General features: G+C 57.1%; 2 protein-coding genes and 1 long non-coding RNA gene across 3 annotated transcripts in view; 2 read left to right on the top strand and 1 right to left on the bottom strand.

The window, feature by feature from the left end:
• SORCS2 (sortilin related VPS10 domain containing receptor 2) overlaps window positions 1–17,744 on the top strand; it is a 103,527-nt gene extending 85,783 nt beyond the window's left edge. Inside the window, exons 9-25 of the mRNA XM_049781642.1 lie at window positions 3,504–3,683; window positions 3,800–3,946; window positions 5,265–5,367; window positions 5,724–5,800; window positions 6,569–6,660; window positions 7,335–7,442; window positions 7,681–7,801; window positions 8,211–8,344; window positions 8,664–8,801; window positions 10,731–10,902; window positions 13,713–13,899; window positions 14,255–14,388; window positions 14,841–14,964; window positions 15,734–15,846; window positions 16,251–16,349; window positions 16,683–16,797; window positions 17,253–17,744. Coding sequence (XP_049637599.1) covers window positions 3,504–3,683; window positions 3,800–3,946; window positions 5,265–5,367; window positions 5,724–5,800; window positions 6,569–6,660; window positions 7,335–7,442; window positions 7,681–7,801; window positions 8,211–8,344; window positions 8,664–8,801; window positions 10,731–10,902; window positions 13,713–13,899; window positions 14,255–14,388; window positions 14,841–14,964; window positions 15,734–15,846; window positions 16,251–16,349; window positions 16,683–16,797; window positions 17,253–17,467 — 2,259 coding nt within the window. The 3' untranslated portion in view covers window positions 17,468–17,744. The remainder of the gene's footprint in view (window positions 1–3,503; window positions 3,684–3,799; window positions 3,947–5,264; window positions 5,368–5,723; window positions 5,801–6,568; window positions 6,661–7,334; window positions 7,443–7,680; window positions 7,802–8,210; window positions 8,345–8,663; window positions 8,802–10,730; window positions 10,903–13,712; window positions 13,900–14,254; window positions 14,389–14,840; window positions 14,965–15,733; window positions 15,847–16,250; window positions 16,350–16,682; window positions 16,798–17,252) is intronic.
• Window positions 17,745–18,539: 795 nt separating this feature from the next.
• LOC126020987 (uncharacterized) lies at window positions 18,540–22,790 on the top strand. Its single transcript, XR_007499620.1, has 2 exons — window positions 18,540–20,623; window positions 21,646–22,790. It is a non-coding gene; the product is annotated as an uncharacterized LOC126020987 (long non-coding RNA).
• A 3,722-nt stretch (window positions 22,791–26,512) lies between these two features.
• The window catches only part of AFAP1 (actin filament associated protein 1), a 45,559-nt gene continuing 44,547 nt past the window's right edge, over window positions 26,513–27,524 (bottom strand). Inside the window, exons 17-18 of the mRNA XM_049782547.1 lie at window positions 27,039–27,206; window positions 26,513–26,857 (exon numbers count right to left, since the gene is read on the bottom strand). Of these exons, the coding sequence (XP_049638504.1) occupies window positions 26,831–26,857; window positions 27,039–27,206 (195 nt within the window). The 3' untranslated portion in view covers window positions 26,513–26,830. The remainder of the gene's footprint in view (window positions 26,858–27,038; window positions 27,207–27,524) is intronic.

Raw genomic sequence — 27,524 nt, 5'->3', positions numbered from 1 at the left:
GGCTTGGGACCACCTTGGTCTAGGCCAGGGGTCTCAAACTCAATTTACCTGGGGGCCGCAGGAGGCAAAGTTGGGGTGAGGCAGGGCCGCATAAGGGATTTTGCTTACTGAATATTCGCAATAAAAAATCGCATTAGTAAGAAAAAAAATCGCAAAAAATTGCATTAAACATTTGCATACCCCGAACGGAACTGCTCGGGTTATGTGAATGTTTAATGCAATTTTTTTCTTACTAATGTGATTATTCGGTAAGCGAATAATCATGAATACTGCGGTATTTGAAGGCCGGCTGTGGGCCACAAATGTTGTACGGAGGGCCGCAAATGGCCCTCGGGCCTCGAGTTTGAGACCCCTGGTCTAGGCCCAGGGGGTTTGGAACTGAGTTCCTGGTCCTGCTGCAGGAGGCAGGGGATGCTCAGAAAAGCTGAGACGCTTCTCGGGACTCACCCAGGCAGGACCACCCAGATATGGGAGTCTGACAGGCCTCAGGCTAGGACCACCAGAGCCCAAGATGGCCTGTTTCCTGGATGTCCAGTTCCTGTGTCCCTATAATGGCACAGGTGAGCCCAGATAGTTAGCAGGCAGAAGCCATGCCTGGCCCTAGTGCTGCTGGCACCTCACAGTCCATTCTGGGCTCAGAGCAAAAAAAGGCAGAGCAGCAGGGAATCAGAGGGAGAAATCAGGTAGGGGGGAGTGCTAAGGTGAACAGCCCTGGGTGTCAGGGATGGGGGTGCAGGGGGGGGGCAGCAGTACTTGTGCAAAGGCCCCGAGTGCAAGGCTGGATAATCAACTATAATTGGAGCCCCAGGATCCCTCCAAAACGAGGATCCGCTGAGACTCGGGTTTAGACGAAAAAGTTGACTCGGGCAATAATATACACAATGAAGAGGTACAAGAACAGGTTCAGGAAATCCAGCACTCAAGCCAGGAATCCCACCACATAAGCTTTTTGCTCCTAAGAAGGAAAGCCCAAAAGAAAAGGAGGAAACCGAAAGAATAGCACCTATCTTCCTCAGACCCCTGCTTTTATTGACAAGAACCGGGCCACACCCTAAGGTGGGAGAGGAATATTGAGTAGGGAATAATTCAATAGTCTCATCACCAGATCACACTCTAGGGTATGAATAAAGTGGAATCAGTAATCTAACACTCATTAGCTGGGGGTTCGGGTAGCACTTAAGCTGCTGTTCTGGCTGTCCGGAGTCAGAAAGGAGAGCATGTCCTGAGGTTTCCAGCTCTAAGGGGACTAACTGAAGGATTGGGCAGGGAGGACTGGGGGGATGGGAGCCTTTGCTGTCCCTCGGGGGCTCAGGGCCAGTGCCTAGCCCCTTTCTCAGCGTTCTGAAGAGCAGCTGCCAGAGTTCTGGCTTCATCTGAGTCCCTGTCCTCCAGGAGATAGGGCACGGGTCTCAGAGTTAGTGGGTGACTGGAACCCTCTGCCAGAGTGTGACCGCATGGCATCCTCTATATGGCCCAGCCCCCTTGGCACAAGTCAGGAGGCCTGGGAAGGAGCATGGATCACTCACAGAAATGGGGTCCTCACATCATAAGCACCTCGTGTTCCCTAATTTTGAGTTGACTAGTGGGCCAGATCTGACGCTGCCCTTCATTGTGGCTTCAATATTCTTGCACGGCCCATGTGCCCAGGACCCTCCATCTGGCCTGTGTCTCCAATGCCCTGTGGATCTTCCCACTCATGGGGCTCTGCAGAATGACACCCCGGGCCCCCTCCCAAGCCTCTAGCGCAGAGAGCAGCAGATTGAATTTCCGGACCTAGTTGTGTTGTTTGACAATAAATTTATGACTCTTCCTCCCTGCCAGCCGCCCCCATGCTGTTGTCTCACCAGGGGGTGACATCATGCAACAGTGCTCCTGGTGGGCAGTGGGCAGTGGGAGGGGTGCACAAAAAATGGGAGATGGGCCTTAAAACACCCCCCCCCTCCCCGGCACCCTGTTCCTCCTCACGTGGTCCTTTGCCAAGGTGGCGGTGAGCAGCTGAATCATATCAGGCACGCAGGACTGAGACTGAGATTTTTCTAGAATGACGCACAGGAGCCACTTGAAAGGCAAGTGGGACTCTCATTAAAGCCAGATCCCCTCCATGGACACTTGCTGGCCTCTGGGGGAGCCCAAGAGCACCCAGGACTCAGGATCCAAGTGTCTGTGGCTCTGTCTGCTTTGGGGTGCTTTGGAGTCTGCTGTCGATGTGGCCTTGGCCCCTCCTTTGTACCTAGACAGGCTCTGTGGTACCACACAGCAGCATGGACTCACTCAGGGAAACCGAGGCAATGCAGTTTCAGCACCTATGCCAGCTTCCCAGGGTTGACTGATTTACATTCGTGATTTAAAAAAAAATTCTGGGAGCCAGAACAGTGGCGCACGCGGTAGGGCTTTTGCCTTGCACACGCTGACCTAGGACTGACCATGGTTCTATCCCCCGGCATCTCATATCCAAGCCAGAAGTGATTGCCCAATCAAGAGAGGTATGAGCACACCATCTGGTCCCAGGCAGCCTGACTTCACAGGCACCCAGGGCACCTTCAGATCAAACCGTGAGAAGAAAGAAATGTGGAACTTCACCTCCTCCACGCAGTTTCCCTGTATTGTCTCCAGTTCCTTAAAGAACGTGACATCAAGAAGGCTTGGGCTTTTGTCAGGGTGGCGAGGGGACCAATAAAGGTGCTGCCATAGGCTGTGTCGTGTTTTTTTTTTGGGGGGGGGCAAACACCCTACCTCTGCTATCACTCCGGCCCTTGTGTCGTGTGGTTTTATGTATCTGTGAGAACTCTCTCCCTGTATCGTGCTTACCATGACCGTTCTTCAGATCTCCCAAATAATTGCTTCCCAGTAAGTGGATTCATTGCAGCCCAGGGGGCTCAAGTGCAGGTCCTCCTTGTCACTCCCCCCTCTTCCTCCACCACATTTCCTGCCTGGGGTCTGGCTGCCTCCCTCTCTAGGACAGACCTGGTTTTAAGCCCCAGCATGCAAAAAAAAAAAAAAAAAAAAGTGACTGGCTTTTTGTATTTGTGTTTTAAATGGTAAGGGCGGCTGGCTTGGCCACACCCAGCATTGCTCCGGGCTCTGTGCTCAGGAGCAACCCCTGGCAGTGCTTGGAAAGCAGATGTAGTTCTGCAGCCTTGAACGGGGTCCCGAGGACTCCAAGAGCCAGCACCATCTATTGGGTCTCTCATCGGGGCACTTGGAACGTGACCCACACAGTGACATGGCCCTGTGCCCTGGGCAGGGAGACACATTTGGGTGTGAGCGTCAGGACTAAATGTTTCCTACACAACTCTCTCTGGCAGGCCATCCCCTATGAGGCCGTGGGGTGCCCAGCGCCCTGTGGGCACAGGATTTCGGGGCTGGTGGGCTTCAGGAGAAGGGGCAAGGATGCCAGCTGTAGCAGCAGCTCCCGGGGCATTCCCCAGATTGGGGTTGGAGGAGTTGTCCCCACCTTAACCCTGGAGCCCCACACGGCCCGACCCTGTGTCTCTTTCCCCCAGGATCTGCAGATTATCAGCACAGACGAGAACCAGGTGTTCGTGGCGGTGCAGGAATGGGATCAGACGGACACCTACAACCTCTACCAGTCCGACCCCCCCGGTGCCCGCTACGCTCTGGTGCTGGAGGATGTGCGCAGCTCCCGGCGGGCAGAGGACAGTGTGTTGATCGACGTGCTGGAGGTGGGCAGGGCATCATCATGATCTGGAGGAGGCAATGTTGAGCGACACCTGAGGGGGTTGGGGCTCATCTTTGGAGGTTTTGAGAGGAACTTCATGCCCCCTACGTTCTCTCCCAGGTGCGGGGTGTGAAAGGTGTCTTCCTGGCAAACCAGAAACGCAATGGCAAGGTGGTAACGCTTATTACTTACAACAAGGGCCGAGACTGGGATTATCTGCAGCCCCCCAGCACCGACATGAACGGGAAGCCCACCACCTGCAGCCCGGTGAGTCTGCGGCAGTGCCGGGGCTTCCGATGTCCTGACCCTCCATGTCTCCTGGCTCTGGCTGCCACCTACTGTCTAAGAGCCACCCAGAGTAGCCTCACCCCCAGGCTAGTATTTTTTGGGGGGTCATACCCGACGGCACTTGGGGGTTATCCTTGGTTCTGTGCTCAAATCACTCCTGGCAGGTTTGGGGGACTGTCGGAGATGCTGGAGATTGAACCTGGGTCAACCGTGTGCAAGGCAAATGCCCTGCCCACTGTGCTACTGGGGTATTTTTATTTTCCAGAGCATCCTCACTCCCTGGGGTATCTGTACTCGAAGAGCATCTTCACTCTCCAGAGTATCTGTTACTCCCCAGAGTATCCTCCTCCCTAGAGGATCTTATTCCCAGAGCACCCTCGCTCCCTGGAGTATCCTTACACCCCAGAGCTTCCTTCTTCTCTTGAGCATCTCTTCCTCCCAACAGTGTAACTTCCTTCCTGGGGCTTTATTACTCCCCAAAATATCTCTTACTCACCAGAACCATTTCCCTGGATGGGGCTGTGAGGCGGGCCCTGTGTCTGTCCCTGGGGCATCCATTCATGGATCTGCTTTTCAGTCCAGGAGCACAGCTTCAAGGACTGGGGTGAGGCCAGGGTTTGGGTCATGGTATCACTTGGTTCTCTGAGCACCACCAGGATCACCCACCAAAAGAAGTTAAGAGAAGAAAAGGGGGCCGGAGCAGTGGCACAAGCAGTAGGGTGTTTGCCTTGCATGCGCTAACTTAGGATGGACACTGGTTCAATCCACTGGCATCCCATATGGTCCCCCAAGCCAAGAGTAACCCCTGAGCGCCACCGGGTGTGGCCCAAAAAGCAAAAAAAAAAAAAAAAGAAAGAGAGAGAAGAAAGAGTGGAAATGGCCACAGCTCACAACCAGGCTTCTGTGCATGTTTTGAGGAGTCATCTCCCAGTCACTGGGGGGGACCCCAGGGCACTGTTGGCATCTGCAAGTGTCCCCTGGACACCCCACAGGACGGATTCATCCAGCTCAACTTTTCCCTACCCCATCCCATCTCACTGAGAGTGGCAGGCAGCTTCTGGAGTCAGGGTACCAGGAGGCCTAGATGGGGGTCTCTGGGGACAGGCACCACAGTCAGCACCGGGATTTCAGCCTTGGCCATGTCAGCCTGGCCCCACCAGCACCAAGCCCAAACACCGATGGAGAGGCCCCCTGATGCAACCTCACAGGCCCCTGCAGACCTGACCCCACCCTGCCTGGCCTCAGAACTGTCACCCCCAGGAGCCCTGTGTGCTCATCATCCCTCCCTCACCTGCAGCCTGCCTGCCACCTGCATCTCCACCTGCGCTGGGCTGACAACCCCTACGTGTCGGGCACCGTCCATACCAAGGATACTGCCCCTGGCCTCATCATGGGTGCAGGTAGGGGCTCAGTAGCCACTGACCGGAGCTATGTGGGGCCACCCAGGCCAGGACTGGTGTCACTGTTCTCCTAGCTGAGGAGAGTCTTTGGACTGTTGGCTGTTGGGGAGCGAAGCTTGGCTAGTGTTCGGTGAGCGGCAGAATGTGTGGACTGAGTAGCCGGGTCCTGGGAGGACTAATGAATGGGTGGGTAGACAGATTAGTGGGTGGATGGATGGATGGACAGATGGATGGGTGAGTGGGTGGATGGGTGATGGAGGAGTGAATGGATGGACAAGTGGATGGACAGATGAATGGACAGATAGGTGGGTGATGGATCGGCAAAGCAGGTCTGGAGCACCCCAACCCTCCCACAGGGAACCTGGGCTCGCAGCTGGTGGAGTACAAGGAAGAGATGTACATCACATCAGACTGTGGACACACCTGGCGCCAGGTGAGGGGGCCTGGAGGGACCTGCCCCCCAGTCCTCATCCCCACTTTATTCCAGTTCCGTCAGCCCTGGGGTCCCAATTCTGTCCGAGTAATTGTGACCAGAAAACACTGAGGGCCACAGCCCCCCTGGGTGCTCCCTGTTCACCTGGACACCAGCTCAGCCTCCACCAACCCTTGCTGGCCCCGATATATACCCCATCTTCCACCCGCCTTGCACTTAACGTGTACCCTGGGGCTGAGGCACTTTTTTTTGTTTTTTTTTTTGTTTTTTGGGGGGGCCACACCCGTTTGATGCTCAGGGGTTACTCCTAGCTAAGCGCTCAGAAATTGCCCCTGGCTTGGGGGGACCATATGGGACGCTGGGGGATCGAACCACGGTCCTTCCTACGCTAGCATTTGCAAGCAGACACCTTACCTCTAGCGCCACCTCACCGGCCCCTTGGCTGAGGCACTTTGCAATAAGGTAGGAAACAGAAACAGGAATTCCAGAAAGGAAAAATGAGATTTTTTTTTTCAAATTTCTTATCATCTTCATTTTTATCCCCTAATTTATTTTGCATCACTGTGAGATAGCCACAAAGTTGGTCATGATTGAGTTTCACACAACGTCCAATCTCCTTCCCCAGTGCTCATTTCTCTCGGCTCCTACTTACTGGCCCCCAACCACCCCTAGTGCTGGCCCCGCCCACCTTCAACACTGGTCCTGCTCTGTTCATGGTCACACCATTTCGGGCCCCACCCACCGGCCCTGACACCTGCTGCCCTGTAGGTGTTCGAGGAGGAGCACCACATCCTCTACCTGGACCACGGCGGCGTCATTGTGGCCATCAAGGACACCTCCATCCCCTTGAAGATCCTCAAGTAAAGTGGGGGGGTGGCTTTCTCCGCCTGGAGCCCCCACAGTGCCAGGTCGGCCTCCTCGTGGGGCCTTCGAACAGTCGCCCCATGCCCCACCCCGGGTCCCTGGTCCTCACGGGCTGGTCCACCTTCACCAGGCCTGGCCCAGGCTGGCCAGAGCACTGGAGAAGGGGTCAGGCAGGTGTGGGGGGATGGTCCAGGCTGGGGTCAGGGGCCAGAGGGGCTTCGGGCTAGTCAGGGAGATCGAGAACAGGGGCCAGGGAGGCTGGGGTGGAACTCCGGGCTGGGGGCAGGGCGGGGCGTACAGGCCTTGAAGACGGGGTTGGGGGTAAGGGGCTCACCCCAGGGGGAAAGGGGGGCAGAGTCATCTTGTCTGAACCTTGAGCTGGTTTTGGCCGCTCTGCTCTACGGGTCCCAAGCCAGCCCCCCTCCAGGCAGTTCTCAGGAATTATGGGGACCCTTCTGGATGTTTCCAGAAATTCCATCACTGCACCCCCAAGGGCACTGACTATCTCCATCGGGCGCCGTAGCAGCCTTGGGACTGACTGACACAAAGTCCTGGGGTGTGGGGTGGGGTGTCCTCAGGGCCCGGAGGGGCCAGCTTGGGGGCTGTGCCCTGGCCTGGGAGAGGGAAGCCCTCGTGGTGCCCCCAATCCCAGAGGTGCTGCCCCCGGCAGGTTCAGCGTGGATGAGGGCCTCAGCTGGAGCGCACACAACTTTACCAGCACATCTGTGTTCGTGGACGGGCTGCTCAGTGAGCCAGGCGACGAGACGCTGGTGATGACGTGAGAGCCGGGGTCCCCCCACCGGACCCAGTACCCCAAATCCCTCACTTCGCATCCAGGGGCAGGTGTATGAAGCCAGAGGGAATCAGGGATGCAGGATCCTGGTGCTCTGGGACTTAGGGGGGCTCAGGGGATGTGCCTGAGGATACCCAGAAGGAGATGGGAAATGGGGTCCCCTGGGCAGAAGGAGTTGTTTTGGGTGGCAGAGCCTCAGCCTCTCTTCTTTCCCTTCCCCCAGTGTCTTTGGCCACATCAGCTTCCGCTCTGACTGGGAGCTGGTCAAGGTGGACTTCAGACCTGTCTTCTCCAGACCCTGCCGGGAGGATGACTATGATTCCTGGGACCTCACTGGCCTTCAGGTAGGTTTGGGCACACCCTCATCTCCTCCAGGAAGGCTCTCCTGATTGCCCTTCATAGCTGTTTCTGACAGTGGAACTTAATGTTCCTTATTTTGGCTACTGGGGGACAGATTGAAAGTTGGTGCCCAGAGCTCCACAGAGCTGGGTCCTTAGCTCTAAGAAGGAAGAGAGCAGGGCTCCTCCGCCCACCTGTGGGACCCACACAAACCCTCCTGCCAGTTCTTACAGCAAATTGTGTGCAGGGTGGCCTGAGTCTACCCACAGCCACAACCTCACCCCGGGACCTGTTCTGGGTCAGAGGGAGCTTGTGCGTCAGGCCCTGTGCAGACCCAGGTTTTCAGCCAGTGGGGCTCACCCCCAGCCCTGCTTCAGGCCCCAGAAACAGCCACGTCTACCTTGGGTCCTGCAGGGTGACCGCTGTGTCATGGGCCAGCAGCGCAGCTACCGGAAGAGGAAGGCCTCATCCTGGTGTGTGAAGGGCCGGAGCTTCTCGGCCGCGCTCAATGCCCGAGTGTGCCAGTGCAGCGACGCCGACTTCCTATGGTGAGGCCCGCCAGCATGCCACCTCCACGCAGCCCTCCATCACTCTCAGGCTCGATAGGCATCTCCCCTGGGTAGCCACCGGCAGACCAGGGCTTAAGCCCAGCTCACCTTCTCCAGGTAGCCCTGCAGCACACCCAGGTGGGGCCTGGTGCTTGCCAAGGGGTGGCCAGGATCATCCTGTGCTGGTCTTCCTGGATGTTCACCTCTGGCTTTTGGGGGCCTACCTTGCCTTGAGACACATCTTGGGGCCCCTCCAGCCCCCAGATGAGTTGGGGCCCTTAGTGAGACCCCTCGCCCAGACTGAGCTCTCTTCCTGCAGTGACTATGGCTTTGAGCGCATCCCAGCACCTGACACCAATGCCGCAGGCACCCACGAGTGCGCTCCCAGCTTCTGGTTCAACCCACTGGCTGCTCCCGATGACTGTGCCCTGGGCCACACCTACCCCAGTAGTGTCGGGTGAGTCCCTCAAGGGGGAGGCACCATGTCAGGGATCCACAAGGCAATACAAGGACACCATAAATAACGGGGTCCTTGGGGGCTCCTTGCACTCTGCCTGCAGTTTATAGACTGATCCAGGATGTCCATGAAGCCTACCCAGGGCCTGGTCTCCCCAGAGAAAAGAAACACTTGCTCAAGCCCTGCTAACAGCCTGAGGGATAGAACGAGGCCCTGGGGAGGACATGCCCGCACTCCTTTTATAGCCAGCTCAAGGGGCACTTCCTCCAGGAAGGCTTCTCTGAATCCCCTCTCTGGGGATTCAGCCTGCTCTGATCACTGTGCAGCCTCGTGTCTCCTGCTGGAAAAGACTATAGGGAGTGAGATGTCTGTGAGAGAGGTTGAGTGAAAGTGAGTGACTGTATGTGAGAGTGTGTGTGCCTGTGAATATATGTGTTAGCATGTGGTATGGGTGTATCTGTGAGAGAAATGTGTGTAAGGGAAGTGTATGAGTGTCTTGAGGGAAGTGTGAATGTGTGAGAAAGAGTGGGTCTGTGAGAAAAGGATGAGTGTATGTCTATGAGAGAAGTGTGTGTGTGTGTGTTGTCCACCGACCAACTTATCTATCCATCTATCCATCCATCCATCATCTATTCATCCATCAATCCACTTACCCATCCATCCATCCAACCATCCATTCATTCACTTACCCACCACCCATCCGTCCATCTATCGATCCATCCATCCACCTACCCACCCACCCACCCACCCATCCATCCATCCATGCATTCATCCACCCACCTACCCACCCACCCATTCATCCAATCATCTATTCATCCACCTACCCACCCACCCATCCATCCATCCACCTACCCACCCATTCATCCATCCATCATCTATCCATCCATCCAACCATCCATCCATTCACTTACCCACCACCCATCATCCATTCATCCATTTGCCCACCTACCCACCTAACCATCCATCCATCCATGCATATACTCACCCATTCATCCATCCATCTATCCATCTGCCTACTCATTTATCCATCTATCCATTCATCTACCTGCCCACCCATCCATCCACCTACTCATCCATCCATCCATCCATCCATCCATCCATCCATCCATGCATCTACCCACCCATTCATCCATCTATCTGTCCAACCATCCACCCACTTACCCACCCAACCATCCATCCATCTATGCATATACCCACCCATTCATCCATCTATCCATCTATCCATCCGCCTACTCATTTATCCATCTATCCATTCATCTACCTGCCCACCCATCCATCCACCCACTCACTCATCCATCCATCCATCCATCCATGCATCTACCATCTATCCGTCCAACCATCCATCCACTTACCTACCACCTATCCATCCATCCATCCATCCATCCATCCATCCATCCATCCATCCATCCATCCACGTGCCTACCCATCCATCCATTCATTCATCCAACCATCTATCCACCCACCCATCCATCTATTTATCCACCCATCCATCCATCCACCTACCCACACCTACCTATCCACCTACCCACACCTACCCTTCCATCCACTCATCCACCCATTCATCTATCCACTCATCCACCCATTCATCTATCCACTCATCCACCCATTCATCCCACCCAACCACCCACCCATCCATTCATCCCATCCATCCATTCACCAGTTCGTTGATCCATCCATCCATCCACCCACCAATCCATTCATCTGTCTACCTATCCACCCACCATCACCCCTTCATCAGGCAGCCCAACCATTACTCCAGTGCAGTCCAGGCCTCTAATTCTCATCTGAGAAACCAGCACAGGCCTGTGATGCTGGTGACAGTTCATGAGCACCTCCAGTGCACTCTGAACATCATGGCTCTGCGATGGGGTTGGGGCTATGAGCTGGGAGCCCATGAGCCAGCCACGTGACATGGTCCTCTGGCTGCAGGTATCGGAAGGTGGTGTCGAGCGTGTGCGAGGGTGGCTTGGACCTGCACCAGGATCCAGTGCAGCTGCAGTGCCCTCTGAGTGCGCCACGGGGCCTGCGGGTCAGCATCCGTGGGGAGGCCGTGTCCGTGCGGCCCGGGCAGGACGTACTGTTCGAGGTGCAGCAGGAGCAGGTAGGGCCTGACCTAGAGCAGTGACACAGACCACCAGAGTCGGGGATGCGGGGACCCGCAGCAGGAAGCCAATGGGCCAAGAATCTGGGATTGGGTGCATGAGTGTGTAATGGGGGCCTATGTGAATATTAGTGTTTGAAGTCTGTGAGCATCTATGGATCTGTCTGTGTGCGTCTGTGTGTCTGTGAGCACCTGAGTGTGAATTTATGTGTGTCTGATTCTTAGTGTCTGTGTGAATCTGAGTTTGCAAACGTGTCTTTGTGAGTCGAGCATCTGTGAGAGTGAATCTGTGTGAGTCAGGGAGTGTCTGAGTGTATCTGTGTGAGTTTGTGAATGTCTGTATGATTTTACGAGCATCCTGATCTGTACCTTGTGTCTGTGTGAGTCCGTCTATGTGAGTCTCTGAATGTGTCTGAGCGTGAGCATCTGTGAGCCAATGTGTGTGTGCATCTGAGTATATCTGTGTGCATTTTTGTTTTGTGTTTTTTTTTGGGGGGTCACACCCAGCAGCACTCAGGGGTTCCTCTTGGCTCCACGCTCAGAAATCGCTCCTGGCAGGCTCGGGGACCATATGGGATGCCATATGGGATTCGAACCCCCGTCCTTCTGCATGCAAGGCAAACACGCTACCTCCATGCTATCTCTCCGGCCCCTATGTGTGTGTGTATTTATAACTGTGCTGGGTTTGCCTGTGTATCTACCGTATTTTCCGGCATATAAGACGACTTTTGAAACAAAAAAAGTCAACCGAAAATCGGGGGTCGTCTTATACGTTGAGTATATCCTGAAAAATGTTTCAATATGCCGCTAAACGAAAATTGTCTGAATATTGCCACAAAACAAATTTTCCAACTCGATCCTGCACCAATCACTGCAAGGCTGCTCGGACCGCCTCTCTAACTCAGCCAATCCAAGCAGGCTTTTTATGCATGCAAATTAGACAATGTGCTAGACCCGAATCTACACTGTCAAAAGTCTGCTCAGATTGGCCAGAGTCAGAGAGGAAGTGTATTACAGTATAACCTTTGAACCTTTGCTTGTTGTGATTGGCTCACTGTGGTACATACAGTTGCAGCACAGGAACGTTCTGTCTGATACAGGGAATATAGGCCTAAACCTATGTTTTAACTGCAAAATTAGGGGGTCGTCTTATACGCCCGATTGTCTTATACGCCAGAAAATACCGTATGTCTGTGTGCGTGAGTGTGAGTCTGAGGGTGACACTGGTGTGGGCAGTGTAGAGGCGACAGGGTGTTGGGACACTGAGGACTTGGTGGGGTTCTCTGGGGCCCTGCCGTCCATGCAGTGTGCACAGCTGTCTCTCCCATCTCTGCATCCTAGATCTGGAGAAACTGAGGCTGTGCCATGCCCTATGGACACAGCCTGGAACTGTGGCAAGTGCTTAGTTCTCAGCCCCTGTCTGAGCTGGTGTAAGGTGCAATTGGAATTTGGCCTGCCCCACATTGTGCTTCTGAGCCTCCGCAGGGCCCTCAGAATAAGTTGGGCACCCCCTATGCATGGCAGAGTCTTGGGGGGCAGGAGGAGGAGCCCTGATGATTGGTCTGGGGCCCAGCTTTAGAAGCCACCGCCTCCCAACTGCCAAACCAGGCTAGGAAAGTAGCCTCTGCTGCCCCCTAGTGCCCGTTCAGCACCTCAAGGTGGCTGCGGATTCTGCAGCCTAGGATCCAGCCTTCACTTTCCTGAGCCCTCACACACAGTGAAACATGGGGACATATGTCACACCCCCACAGTGACACCTGGGGACGCACTCCCACACAGTAACAGTGGCACCTGCCACAGTGACACTTCCCACAGTGACATGATGACCCTCCCACAGTGCTATGGTGACATCTCCTATATGGTGGCTCACTCCTGCAGTGACCCTGCTCACACAGTATCACTCCCACAGTGCCACCCCTAGCATAGTGACACAAAGTAACACTCCTACACATGATCTCACACTCCCACAGTGATGTGGTGACACCTCCTGCATGGTGACACCCTCCCACACAGTGGCACAGTTATACCTCCCACACAGGGTGACCCTCATACAGTGACATATTTCCACAGAAACACAAAGGGTGATACTCCCTCGTGACATGGTCCCATGATGCCCCCCACAGTGACATGCACTGACAGTGACAGCCTCACAGTGACGCATTCACACAAAGACACTCTCAGTGATAATGACAACCTTACAGGAAGCAACACTTCCACAGCCCTTCTCAGGCATGCCTGGCTCCTCACATGACATTTTCTCAGCTCATTGTTCCAGATAGGAACCCCACCATCTCCAGCCTGGCCCTGGGGGTCCCACTTATTGCAGAGGGAATGGATGGATGGGTGGGTCGGTGGGTAGATGGATGGATGGTAGGTGGGTGGATGTATGTATGTATGGACTGATGGAAGGATGGATGGATGGGTGGATAGAGGGGTTGATGGATAGATGGATTGGTGGGTGGGTAGATGGATGGTAAATGGATGGATGGATTGATTGATGAGTGAGTAGATAAATGGATGGTAGGTGGGTAGATGGATGGATGGATGGGTTGATGGGTTGATGGAAGGATGGGTGAATGAATGGGTTAATGGGTGAATGTATTGATGTATGGGTATATGGATGGATAGTAGGTGGGTGGATGGATGGATAGATGAATGGACTGATAGAAGGATGGATGGGTTGATGGAAGGAGGGGTGAATGGATAAGTTGATGAGTAAGTAGATGGAGGAATGGTAGGTGGGTGGGTGCATGGATGGAGGTACCCTCTGTTTTACAGTCTCCTAAATGACCCCGTACTACTTTCTGCAGGGGGATGTTCTGACCACTAAGTACCAGGTGGACCTTGGGGACGGCTTCAAGGCCATGTATATGAACCTGACGCTGAGCGGGGAGCCCATTCGGCACCGCTACGAGCAGCCTGGTGTGTATCGCGTGTGTGTGCGAGCAGAGAACACGGCCGGGCACGACGAGGCAGTGCTCTTCGTCCAGGTCAACTGTGAGTGCCCCTGTGAGGTCGGGTCTCTATCACAGACAGCCTAGATTTGGGGGAGTGGGGCTCCTCAGGATGGTGCCTCTGGCTGGCAAGGAGGACTTGAGGCTGCACCCTGTGGGCTATATAGCGGTAGAGCCGTGAGTGTGATGGTGATTTGGAACAGTGGTGGTGATGGTGGGGACAGTGATGGTAATGGGACTAATGGTATTGTTGGTGGTAAGGATGGGTGATACTGATGGTAATACTGGTATAGTAATGTTGGTGACAGTGGTCGATGGTGTGTGGATAAGGTGGTGATGACAAGGATTGTGGGATGTCCCAGTGCTACCAGGCACCCTGAGTAGCCTGTCTGCCGCAGCCCCCCTGCAGGCCCTCTCTCTGGAAGTGGTCCCTGTGGTGGGTGTCGGCCAGGACGTGAACCTCACAGCTGTGCTACTGCCCCTGAATCCCAACCTCACAGTCTTTTACTGGTGGATCGGCCAGAGCCTGCAGGTCTGTGGGCCCTGCACCCCGGGCTCATCACTGGGAGCTGGGTTGGGTCTGGGGCAGGTCAGTGCAGTTGCCCTATAGGTCCAGGCACGGCCCTGCCCTCCGCACCCCAACCAATTCGGCTCTGCAGGAGAGGCAGGCACAGGGGGAACTGCCACCAGGGCCAGTGGACCGCCCAAGTGCTCCCGAAAGACCATTTCTGCCTCCAGGAAGAGGTGTTTGTGGAGGGCTTCTTGGAGGAGGGGTGGTGCTACAGATACTGACTGGCTGGGGTATGAAGTTCCTGGAGCAGCTCCCACACCTGCCAGTCCCTCTTCCCACTGGCCCCTTCTGAGGCAACACTGTCTGCCAGCGGGGACCACACTCCCTCATACACAGCCCACACTGGTTCTCAGGATGGGACTGTGTGGCTCAGGGCTCAGTGACCACACTCAGCCTCTCCCCCTCCCCCACAGCCCCTGCTGTCCCTGGACAACTCTGTGCACACGAGGTTTGCGGAGCCAGGAGATGTGCGGGTGACAGTGCAGGCCGCCTGCGGGAGCTCAGTGCTGCAGGACTCCAGAGTGGTTCGCGTGCTTGGTGAGTCCCCACCTTAGTTTACCACTTATGGGCTGCCTGGGCACCCTGGACACATACAACAGCAGGGTTCGGGGTGCTTCCTGGACACATACAACAACAGGGGTCGGGGTGCTTCCCAGGTTCTGGCCCTGCTCTGCCCTGACAGTTAGACAGAACTGGCCAGGCCCCCCTGTGCTCCTGCACCCCTCAGGCCTGCCCTGAGCAGCCTCAGTTGTTTGTGGACAGCCCAGAAGAGGCCAAGCACCCCCTCCCAAGCTCAGCCCACTAGCCTAGCCTAACCCTCGCTGAGGGAGCATTGTAGGTGCCCTGGCCTGTACCCCCATCACAGATCGTCGACAGCCCACGCTTCTGGCTCTAGAGCAGCCTGGGATTGACTTGGATCTAAGAGGAAGAGGAAGTGGCAGGCTGGGGGTGGGGTGCTCTTACTCTGGTGAGGGGACTCTTGCTCTAGTGGAGGGCTCTTACTCTGGTGGGGGGGACCACTTTCCTTTCTCAGGGGAGGGTAGGCCAACGTGAGGAGGGGGACTACTCCCTCCCAGGTCAGGGCATCAGGCCCTTTAGGGGGACCCACCCATAATGAGGGTGCAGGGAGCCTGGGCTGATGCTTGCCTGGGGCAGTGCCAGCCATCCTGCGGCACCTGGAGGGGCGCATTCGGTTGGGGCTAGCCAGCTGCTGCTGTGGGCACTTGGGGGCATGTGGGCTGGGCCATCCCTCCCTGGCGGGGCTGCATTTTCGGGCTGGCCGGCAGGCACGCTCTCCCTCTCGCAGAGGAGTTTCCGGTGGTGCCGTTGCAGTTTTCCCAGGCCCTGGATGCACACAACCCCAACACCCCAGAATGGAGGGAGGACATCGGCCTGCTGGTCTCCCGGCTCCTCTCCAAGGTCTGTGACCCTGGCACCCAGGCCTGCCTTTCTTGCGCCCTGTCTGGCAGGGTCCCCCATGCATGCCCAGTGAAAGCTGCCCTTCAGTTCACACAGCCTCAGCCACCTGTGTAGTCCTGGAGCCCCTCTCCTGGGCTATAGACCCTGGGAGGAGGCAGGGGTGGGCCTGTATGTAGGGGGATGGGGGAAGGCTTCAGGGGAAGGCCTCAGGGGTAGGGGCAGGTCTGCATGCGGAGGGGAAGTGCAGGCTGCTAGGGGAGGGATGAGAGGGCAGGGGGTGGGGGAGGCTGCAGGGGGGAGGTGCGGACCTGCCTGAAGGACTGAGGTTTGAGAGTGCTGCCTCTGGGCTATGGAGCTCGCAGGCCTCCTAGGGTCCCAGCCATCCCAACCCTGTGTGCCTGCAGGAGGCTGGGGTGCCCGCGGAACTGCTCATAGCCGTTCTGAGACCAGGGCTGCCCACGCTGGCTGACCTGCATGTGCTGCTGCCTACAAAGAAGCAAAGCCTCAGTGTTGTCGACAAGGTGAGGCCCAAGGGTCTGGCCTGGGGCTCTGGGGGTGGGTGAGTTGTTCAACCAATTATCCTAGCATTTAGATCCCTCTAAGCCCCTCGAGATACTCAGCTGAAGATCAGGGTCCCCACACCTCAGGCCCAGCAGACCCAGCTCCCTCTGGGTGAGACAAAGAGAAGAGTGTGGGTTCCCCACCTCCTCCTCTGGGGTTGCCCGCACCACAGCCAGGTTGAGGGCTCATGGTGGTGACAGTGGGGGCCTCCTCTGGGCCTAGCTTTTCAGAGTCCTGGAGGGGGCTTAGAGCAAACTCGGGTGCATCTGCCTCACTCACTCTGCTTCCAGAGGCTGGCAGCCGTGCAACAGGCACTGCGGGAGCAGAAGGTCAGCTTCCTGCTGCGGGGTGGCGAGCGCGTGCTGGTGGGCGTGAGGGCCACTGGCACAGGTGAGCACTGGGAGGGAGCACACCCCACCCTTCGCTGCCGCCACTGTTTGCACTGCTGTGAGAACCACCCAGGTCCCCAGCTCCAACGGGACTGCCCCTACATACAGAGAAATAAGTGGGGCCCAGCCTGCTGCAACCAGATGGTCCTGGGCCATGTCCCTGGGAGGCACAGTGGTTGTGTCCTCACAGTATGGACACTGGTTACAGGTGACTGGCCTCAGGGGATCAGGGTCTGCTTCCTCTTGCAAAACTGGGTACCCCCTGTGGGTGGTGGGCATGGCCAGGGTCCTCTGGGAACTTGGCAGAAGGACATGCTGATGTGGGCTGGTCCCCTCTGGTGTCCAGGTAGGAATCCAGGTCCCTTGAGGGGGTCTGTTCTGTCCTGTCAAACCCATGGACCAGCCTCGGCAGGAGCGGTGGGTCCCCCGGTTGCCCCATACCAGGCTCTTTTGCAGACTCACAGCAGTCGGGCAGCAGCAGTGGCTACTGGGTGGCGGCCGTGCTTGCAGCTATCGGGCTAGTCACCGTGGGAACCTTCGTCCTCTTCAAGTTTAAAAGGCAAGGCCACCGGGCCTCTCCACGCCGGGCTACGGGTGGGACCCTGGGCAACGGGTCCTGGACAGCTCTGCCCCACACGGTGTTGCCTGGGTGGGAGCAGCCACCAATCTAGGGCCCCCTCTGCCTCACCCACCCACCCAGGGACAGCAGCGGTCAGGCTTGGGCACACAAAGACTTGCCTGGGGCCATAGGGTGGGGTGGGAACAGCAGGCGCTGACCTTAGTCTAACCTAGATTTTCCTAGTGACCCCCTAGTCCCTCTCCAGGGATTCCCCAGGGACAGTAGCCAAGGGCTGATGACACCCACGAGTGTCAGAGAATTTGACACAGAGACCAACAGCAGGTGCTGTAGAAGTAGCTTCTGGCCTGACCAGAGACCCCATTGGCTGCTTCCTCCCTGCCTGGGTGCTGCCCACAGGGTAGTGGCCTGTCCCTTCAGCTCGTCTGAAGCCCACAGTTCCTCCCTCAGTGCTCTCCACAGTGCTCCTCTTTCAGTGTTTTCCCTCCACGCTATCTCTGCACGCTGTGTGTGCAGCCTGTGTGTGTCCAGTCGGCCTGGTCAGCAGACACTGAGGAGGCTCCTGGCCTTGGGCCCTGCCTCTTGGAAGGGAACGGGTCACCCAGCCTGGCACCGGCTCCAGGATTCTGTCCCTGCAGCAGGGTGACCTGAAGGGTCACTGCCACCTGAGCTGATGGTATGCAGAACCCAGCGGACTTCCTGAAAGCGGCAGTATCCACGTAGGGTCCAGAAGGACGAAGAGGCGCTTGCTGAGCCCTGACCTGACAGGGTGGGGCCTGATCAGCTCAGGCATGAATCAAAGCAGCACCTGGGAGTTCGGCTCACCCCAGGGGCACCAGACTGAACACCATTTCGGACTCTGGGAGCTGAGGCTCCGCCCTGCTCTCCTGAGAGTGGACACTTCGCAGGGCCACAGGTGTGGGGGGCTGAGGCTGTCTGGGCCTCTGGCTCACATGGCTGGAGGGTCTGCACTGGGGGATGACACAGGCTCAGCTTCCAGGCAGACACCCTGGATTCCTTTCTTCTAGTCTGCAGGGAGCTCCAGGGTGTGGATGTCAGCTGCTCCCCAGCCCAGGGTCCCCTGCTCAATCCACAGACCCCAGGTCTTACTCCCAGGGCATCTGAGACCCCATAAGACAATATGCATTCCCTCAGATGGTGAAGGCCCCCTGGGAGTGGTGGGGAAGAACTGGCTGGCCCCTGGGTATGGCCAGGGCTGCCCCCCCTCCCCAAAGTTCGAGATCTGCAAGCCCCTGAATCCAGCTTTGTTTTTTGGTGGGGTGTGCCTCGAGAAGGGAGGGGTAGCCAGAAACAGGCAGTGCCCAGAAGGCCTCTCAGGGCCAGGTGGGCATGGCAGGTGTCCAAGGAGTGATGTCTCTGAACAGCATGATGGGGGACATGGGGTGCCTAACCACCCTGGGCAGGCAGAGTTGCTGACACGGAAACAGACCTCTTGGCTCCAGACTACCTCATGGGAATCTTGTTGTGTTGCCGTGGACTGAGTCAAGGCATTTGCGGGTCAGGCCAAGCTCTGTCACGACAGTGTGGCTGGATACATTGCAGGGCAGAGACACTCCTGGTGCCCAGGGAAGGCTGACAGGGACGGCAGGGTGGGAATGTCACAAAGCACACAGACCTTCCTGGGGAAGACCGTGTGCCCTCAGGCTCACGGAAGCTTCTGGAAAAAGAAAAAGACGGACAGTGGGGGTCCGGGTTCCAGCTCCACAAAGTAGTGGCCTCTAGTTAGGGAGCCCATAGCCCAAGGGGGACTGCCCCCCCCCTCACAAATGGAGAGGACAAATATCCATGCTACACACAAGTGGCTTTCAACAGAGATGTCTTTTGGGCCTCAGAAACACGGTGAAAACTGTCCTGTGAGCAGGACCACTGAGGCCAGAACGACCAGTGTGGGAGTAGGAGACCCCAAGCACGGCTGCGGTGGGGGCCTGAGCTCTGCTTGTGAAAGACTTCGGAGCATCGTCAGGAAGCGAAGACAGCTGCCCAGGCCTGCTGTTCCCTGTTGGGGTTCCTAGAAACAAGAAAACATCGCTGTGGACGGTGGGCACTGGGCAAGTGTGGCAGGGGCAGGCCGTGCAAGGCCTTGAGGCCTCAGCAAGATGAGCTGCTCCCATTTGCTGTGTCTCAACAGAGCTTTGGTCCTGGAGAATTGGGTGTGTGGGTGGATGGGGGGAACCACAGGTCTGTGGTGGCTGCAGGCTACGGCCAAAGGGCAGAGAGACCAGGACCCTGATTCCAGAGCCAGGTGTTGAGGAGGGCGATTGTGCCTGTGGTATATATGTTGATTAACAGCTCTGGGGGCATCTCGGACTTGCTTGCAGCCATTTGAGGTGGGCAAGCTTGTCTGTGTCCAGGCCGGCCGACAAGGACCTTATTTGCACTGGGAGAGAGCAAACAGAGCCTTTTCGTTCCTGCTTCCTTGAGGACTGGAAGGTCTCATCTGTCCTGAAGCGGCTCTGGCTTTGGGGGTGGATCCAGCAAAGCCTGGGCTGCTGGGATCCTTGAGGGCCTGGCAGGCCTGGCGGAGCCACTCTCCGTCTGTCTCTTGAAACTTCAGCCCTGGCACACTCAGGACTCCTCGCAGGTGACATCAGACAAGCCCCTTGGGCTGGGGCAAGGTCTGAGCCATGAGTTCAGAAACTTCGCGAGCATGAGATCACGTTTGACTGTTGGCGTGTTTGTGTTGGCGTCTGAACGCTCTGGTTTGTGCTGTGGTACGAGGACAAAAAGCAGTAAAGGATTTGAAAGCATGTCCTCCTGTTTTGTGTCTCCTATCCTTCGGCCACCCCTCTTCTGGCCTGCGCGTCTTTGGGCTCTGGGCCTGCTGGGAACTCCAGAGGCTCCTGGGGGTCCTGGCATACCATCAGACCTTCCCCTTTGCCATGGTCCCCTCAACACTGCTATAGATTGTGTCTCAGGTTGGCCGAGCGTCCCTTGGCCCATGAGAGCAGATCCCAGTCCTGCCCCCAGCCTTCCTGGAGGAGATGCCTGGAGCAGGAAGGATGAAGGAGCTCAGAGTCTGGAATCTCCTGTGGGGGGTCCCATGAGGCTCCTGGGCCAGGCCCTGAGTTCCCTTCTGCCTGCAGGAAACGCCCCGGCAGGACTGTGTACGCCCAGATGTACAACGAGAAGGAGCAGGAGATGACCAGCCCCGTGGGACACCCCCCGGGCACACAGAGCGGCAGCCAGGGCGAAGAGTTCATAGACGACGACCTGGACTCGCAGACTCTAGGTAATGCCCGCACCCCTCCATCATCAGGGTTCAGAGATGGGGGGCTCCCCAGACACCAGGAGAACAGAGTGGGTGGCTGGGGCCCTCCAGCAGCTGACCACCTCCAAGGTTGGGGATCCCCTTCCTGCACCCCCATGCTCCCAACCCTGCCCCTGGGAAACAGCCTCTCTGGACTGCAGCACCGTAATGTGGGGACCTGGGGAGTTGGGAGTTACCAGGGACACCCTAGTACAGAGATGGGGTCACAGGTCATGCTGGGTTCTTTTTTTTTTTTTGGTTTTTGGGTCACACCCAGCAGCACTCAGGGGTTACTCCTGGCTCTACGCTCAGAAATCGAGCCTGGCAGGCTCGGGGGACCATATGGATGCCAGGATTCATACCAATGACCTTGTGCATGAAAGGCAAACGCTATCTCTCCGGCCCCTATGCTGGGTTCTTGAGGGGCTGTGCTGGGCCTGGTCTGAGTTCTCTCTCTCTCCCTCCTCTCTCTCTCGTTCTCTCTCTCTCTCACACACACTATCTCTCTCCACCCCCCTCAATGTGGGACTTCCCCACCCAGTTGCCTCCCAGGAAACCAGACCCCCTCCACCAAAAGGGGGGGCCCTGCAGGACTTCTGAGCTGTCCCTGCCCCCACTTGGGCCCAGAGCACTCCCTGAACTGCAGAGTCCGCCAATGGCCCTAGGTCCCCAGTTCAGAGGTCACCGGGCCAGGCCCCACCAGTGGCACTCCGAGGGGTTGCTGCTTCTGGGGCACCAGGCTGGCAATCCCCCGAAACCTTCACTGGCCTGGGCCAGCAGGGCCTTCAGCCAGGAAAGGAAGAGTGTTTCCCCCAGGGGACATCCAGCCCCTTCTGGAGCCCTGAAGCAGCTGTGGATGCCAGACACGCCCTAGCCCTCAAGATGCCCTTCAGTGCCCCAAATGCTGGAGACCCACCCATCTCCCACCCCTCCACCTTCTAGGAATCGCTGACTCAGCATCTGTCTCCCAGGGGAACCCCTGACTCAGCCCCTCTGTCTCCTAGGGAACCACTCAGGCGTGGTGCTGAGTATCAATTCCCGAGAGATGCACAGTTACCTGGTGAGCTGATGCCCGCTGTCTCGCTTCCGGGCCCTGCCCACGCCAGGACACGCCCTCCAGAAGTGGCCCCACGACTGCTGCCGCCGAAGCCCCCTCTGCTCAGTGCAGCCTCTCCAGCCCACAGGCTCGGGGGCTGCCCGGCCCCTCTCTCTGGGCACTGCAGACCCTTGGGGACCCCACGTGTCCTGTGGCTTCTCCACACTCCGACGTCCCGGCCCAGGGGTCACTGCTCATGGCCAGGTCCCACGGTTTGGGGGTGAGCCCCAGACTCATAGAGACCCAGCCCCCTGCACTATATCCTGAGTCGTCCCAGGTTGCCTCTACCCCCAGGAGCCCTCTAGCCCCGTGCCCCCCTAAACTGCCGGCAGTGCTTCATCTTCTCAATAGGGGGAGCGGCCACAGGAAGCCCAGCCCGGAACTCTGCGGACCCCAAAGCCCCAAGTGAGGGGCTCTATCCAGCCACACATAGTGGCTGGTGTGGGGCTCTGTTTACACCACCTGGAGTCAGGGCCACTGCCCAGTCCACACCTGGGAAGGGGGGTGTTCACCTTCTTTGCCTTGAAACAGGAACTTGGAAGTGGCCTGCCCATGCACACCCCCTGGCCTGCCCAGGTAGGGTTCTGGGAGGCCTTTTCTGCAGGAAGCTGCGAAACCTGCCCAGGGGCCAGCAGAGGGCCCTGCTGGCTGCTAGTAAGACTTTGAAGACAGACCGCCACCTCCCAGGGGTCACCAGGGACCTCCCCGTTCCCACCGCATGCCCACTGCAGGGTCCCCCAAATTGTCCTCAAGATCTTCCTGGGGGCGCACAGCCCCACCCCACCTCCTGGCCTGTCCCTCTGACACAGTGTCACTGTGGACATCACAGCCTGGTGCCCCAGTCCCCCACTTCTGCTGGGGTGCTCGTAGTTATTGGTGTTTCTGTGTGTTGAGGGACAGGGGTGCACTGGGCTGACTGCAATGACACCGATGGACAGGTGTTGCCCTGCAGTGGGGTTGGCCTCACCCTCTTGGCAGCCCAAAGACCTGCCTTCTTAGTTTTCCTTTTTAAGGACCAATAAACCATTTGTGATGCTTTTAACAAAGATTAAACCAAGATGATCTGCTTCTACCTCCTGATGAAACGTGTTCCCTATTTCCTGAGATCTGAGGGCGGTGAGGGGCCACACCTGCCTCTAACCTGACAGAGCTGTGGGATCACAGATCTGATGCCTCCATCCTGGGCACCAGAGGACCCTGCAGTGGAGCAGGGCTGAGGGGACTCCACATTCACATGGGTCATCTCTGTCCATAGAGGCCATGTAGTCCAGAGTCTAGGGAATGTGGGTGGCTGGTCTCGTTCTGACTGTGAAGGTGAGTCTGAGTGTAGGGAGCCTCCATGTTCCCTGAGCAGCACTAGGGGTGAACCCAGAGCCAGGAGTTATCCCTGAACCACCACCGCCAGGTGACCCTAAACAAAAAGAAGCAAAATGAAACAAGTCAAAATGGAAAAACGAGGGGCTGGCGATAGCTCAGCAGTAGGGCATGTGCCTTGCACACAGCTGACCCGGGATGGACCTGGGACCTGGGTTCGATCTCGGCATCCCATGTGGTCCTCTGAGCCTGCCAGGGGAGATTTCTGAGCAGAGCCAAGAGTAACCCGAGTGCCATTGGGTGTAGGAAGGAAGGGAGGGAGGGAGAGAGGGAGGGAGGGAGGGAGGGAGGGAGGGAAGGAAGGAAGGAAGGAAGGAAGGAAGGAAGGAAGGAAGGAAGGAAGGAAGGAAGGAAGGAAGGAGGGAGGGAGGGAGGGAGGGAGGGAGGGAGGGAGGGAGGGAGGGAGGGAGGGAGGGAGGGAAGGAAGATAGAAAAAGGAAAACAGCCTCCACTAGTATGAGCTGAGATAAAGTGAGAACCAGGGAGTGGGGTGAGGTGGTGTGTGTGTGTGTGTGTGTGTGTGTGTGTGTGTGTGTGTGTGTGTGTGTGTGTGTGTGTTTAAGGCTCTTAGGAGTCAGGGGTCCTAGAGAGAAGACTTATCCTGGAGACCCTACCTCACTCCCCACCAAAGTGGCAATACTGGGAGGCCCATGGGCACATCATCACCCAGGGACCCCTGGTCCACAGACAACTCGTGTTCCCCTGAGGCCACACCAAGCCAGTAACCATACCCGATACTCCCCCTACCAGCTGATGGGGGTGCACATGCCTAGGCCTGGCTGACCACCTCTCCTGCCTCTGTCCTGCTGTACCTCAGCACCACCAGGACTGGAGGGGGGGCACCTGCATTTCCTGGACTGGACACCTGGATCTGGGGATTAGAAACCATGGCTGAAGCCCATGGCTCCTGCCAGGGGTGAAGGCCTACACCCCAACACACCCATGCACGGCGCTGGGCTCAGGACACAAGGCGGTTTGGAAGAACTGGCTTTATTCAACATATTTGAGGGTCGCGCCAGAGACGCCTGTCGCCTGTCAGAGGCATCGTGGAAAATCATAGAAAAGGCAGGACAGTCCCGTAGGGTGTCATGAAACCGGATTACAACCTGAAACCCACGTCCAGACGCCATATGCCCCACTCTTGGCGTCAGGATCAGACACAGTAAGAACAGTCACTTAATGGGCCCAGCGAACATAGTTCATCACAGTTCCTGTTTCCTGTGAGCTTCCTTTGGAGGATTTTAAATATGACTTTTGTTTTTAAAAAATACAGTAAGGAAATAGTTATATTTGTCCTATGAAAACATTTGACACAGAGTCAGGGTCAGTGACCCCAAGGTTTGAAAAGCTGGTGCCAGATTCCCAAGTGAAGACGTCCCGGCTGGCTGGAAAACATGGACAAGGGTCTTAGCCAAAACTTTCAACCCGTGAGGATGAGGAGGGGCTGGTCCCACCTGCCAAAGTCCCAGGTAACACCCTGGGATGTTCCCAAGTAGCAAAAAGCTGCCTATGGCTGCACCGTGCAACTCGGGGATGTCCCTGGGGTCTGCAGAGGGGATGCAACACCCACCACAGGACAAAGAGGCAGGAACACACAACAAACAATGTAAGCCATGGTGTGAAATGGCTTTTCCCCTGAAAACTGGGTATTTTAAGAAAAAAAGGAGGAAGGCAATAGTTTCTGAATTTGGCATTGCGGGGACTGCTGGGTAAATGATGGCACACCCTGCCTGCATGTGGAGAGCACCAGGATGGGAGGGTGGCAGCTGGTGACCCCGTGAGGGCCTCGCCTTGACAGTGCTGGTCTTCAGGAAGGAGGCAGGTCCAAAGTCACAGGTCAGAGGCCATTTTCTCTGGCTGGCCTTGCTGGAAGAGACGTTTGCAATGGGAGAGATGCTCCAGCCAGTCAGGATGATGCAGGGTTACGGATGGCCCTTTGCTGGTGTGTCCAAGTGAATGGACAGTGGAGATAAAAACAGGGCGCTGAGGCTGGCGGCCACTCTGACACCCAAACTCAGCCACCTGCTGCCATGTGGGTGCACGGGCCCAGGAGACCGGTGGCCCCTGGCCTCAGGCCCTCACACACTGCCTCAGGCTTCAGGAAGGCAGGTCACAGGTGTGTGTTGTGTTCAGGGGGAGTTTTGTTTCCAAGAGTGCCCACTTGGGTGCCCTCAGGTCCTGCTTCCAGCACCTGGCCCCAGGGCGTGCAGGGAAAAAGCCCGCGCATTCCCTACTATGTACAGATATAAATTAGAGGCGCTACTCAGGACATATACAAATAAATAACTTACTGGGAGCAAAGTGCTCACAACAACTTTTGCACCGAAGCTCAGCGCGAGCAGCCTGGCTGAGGTGGGCGGGACCCCCGCAGCTGCCCGCTGGGGAGGTTATGGCTATGAAGGGAACAAAATCCAAGTCTTCCTCAGGGAGCCTACGGCTGGGGGCCAGGGCATGCGGGGCACATAGCCCTGAATGGAGGCCCACAGCCAGGTGGTGGCCCTGATGGTGTCTCCGGTACATGCACCCCCCAATGCTCCTTCCTCTCCTCTACTGAAACCTGGTTCCAGAGGCTCCTGCAGCCCCACCCATGGGAGAGGGCTCGGGGTCCACCCGGCTCCTATGGGTCCAGCACAGTGTGCCAAGGGTGAACGCCAGGACTGGACAGGTGAGGAAGGAGCTCTGGGGAGGAGGTGCCAGCTGCTAGCAGCCAGATGCATTTGTAACGGGCAGCTTTGTCAATGGCTCAATCCCAAGTGCTCTGGGCAAACCATCCCAACCCTTACAAAGCTTCACATGCTGGAAGCTGCTTCTGCTGGGTGGGGATAGGGGGGATCATGAACTCAGCAACTGGCATCTCATAGAATTGTGGACACGGTCATCTGGGGGATATGGAGCAACAGGGCAGCCAACACTGACTCCTCACAGAGAAGGAACATTCTAGAAGCCTTCCCCTGGAGCTATGCCCTGAGGCCCCTATGCCTACTGCAGAGACCGTATGTGCATGTCACAGGACCCAACACAACACTTAACCCCTTACTCTCACTAGGGTCTTTGGGGACAAAGGGGTGCCTGCTTCTCAGACACCCACTTCTGAGCCCCACAGAGGCCTGAGGTGTAACCCCCTCCCAGAACCCCAAACACAATGCAATGCAGGAGGGAGCACAGAAGGGCTGTGAGGCAGCAGTTGAATGTACCATGCATTCTAGAACATTCCACCATATCCATGGATGTTTCTGCTCCTGCTCCAGCTCCTCTGCATGGAACTAAGCCAGCCCCTCCCACCCCACCCCACCCCACCCCTGGGCCTGGGCACACATGACAGATGCACACACACCAAGTCTCTGGCGTGGTATTTTCTCCTGATGTGAGACTTGTCTCTGTCCAAGGAGAAAGCTCCCAGGTCAGAGCACCCCAGACAGTGACTCACACCTCCACCTCCACAGGCATGAAGTCAGGCTGCTTACAGCAGCTTGGGGCTCTCCAGGACATGGGGTCCACTGGGTAATGGGCCCATGCCTCATCCTGCTGTGCTGGGGCACCAGGTGGGGGCAGTCAGGTGTGATACCAGGGCCTAGTCCTGGTTCCCAGTGAGGCAGGAGGGACCAGAGAGGCTGTGTTTGGAGGCCCCAGCACAGTTAGGCTGCTCTGGCCACTACAAAGGGGGATCCTGTGAGGGGTGGCGGGGGCAGTGCCTGCAGAGCCAGGCAGCCGGCCTCCTTCTAGGTCCCGTTCTTCAGCTCCCATTCCTGGCAGGAGAGAGGGGCACACTGTGAGAAGCACTGTGAGTCAGCACCTGGCCCCAGGCACGCTCAGATCCTGTCCCGACCCCCAGGACCACTGGGACCTGAGTGCACCCTGGGATCTTGTCCCAGTGCACCCTGGGACTCCCATCCCAGCCTGTGCAGGCAGCTGCGTGGGAACACTCACCTTGGCCTTGCGTAGGACATGGCCCCGGCAGGGTGAGCTGCCCGCAGGGGCTGTTGGTCCTTTTCTCAGACCTGCGGCGCTGTTGACAGGCACCGGACCCTCGGCGTCACTTGTCTCGCAGCTGGACAGCGGTGAGTTCTCCAGCGTCCAGTGTCTGGTAACTGGAGACTTGACGAGAAAGAAGCAGGGTGAGCTTTGGCTGCCAGCCGGAAATGGGCCACGTCAAGGCCCAGGACCCCCCACCCTGGTGACAGGTCTCAACACCAGCAGTTCCTCGACACCCGCCTCGAGCTTCATATAAACTGCAGCTGCTAGGCCCTGCAGCATGAGACAGTTGTGACCCTGATCCAGAGGAATTTCGGGTGGGGGACACACCCTAGCAGGGCTCCAGGGTTCAGGGGGCCATGCATGGGAAATCCCCTTCCCAGTGATTCGAGTAGTACCACTTCTGCTCAGGTTGGAGTATTAGGTAGAGGGCAGAAGGTG

The sequence above is a fragment of the Suncus etruscus genome, chromosome 10 (assembly GCF_024139225.1).
Source record: "Suncus etruscus isolate mSunEtr1 chromosome 10, mSunEtr1.pri.cur, whole genome shotgun sequence".
Lineage (NCBI taxonomy): Eukaryota > Metazoa > Chordata > Mammalia > Eulipotyphla > Soricidae > Suncus > Suncus etruscus.
Note: the sequence above shows the minus strand (reverse complement) of the source record. Positions and strands in the feature narration are given on the sequence as shown.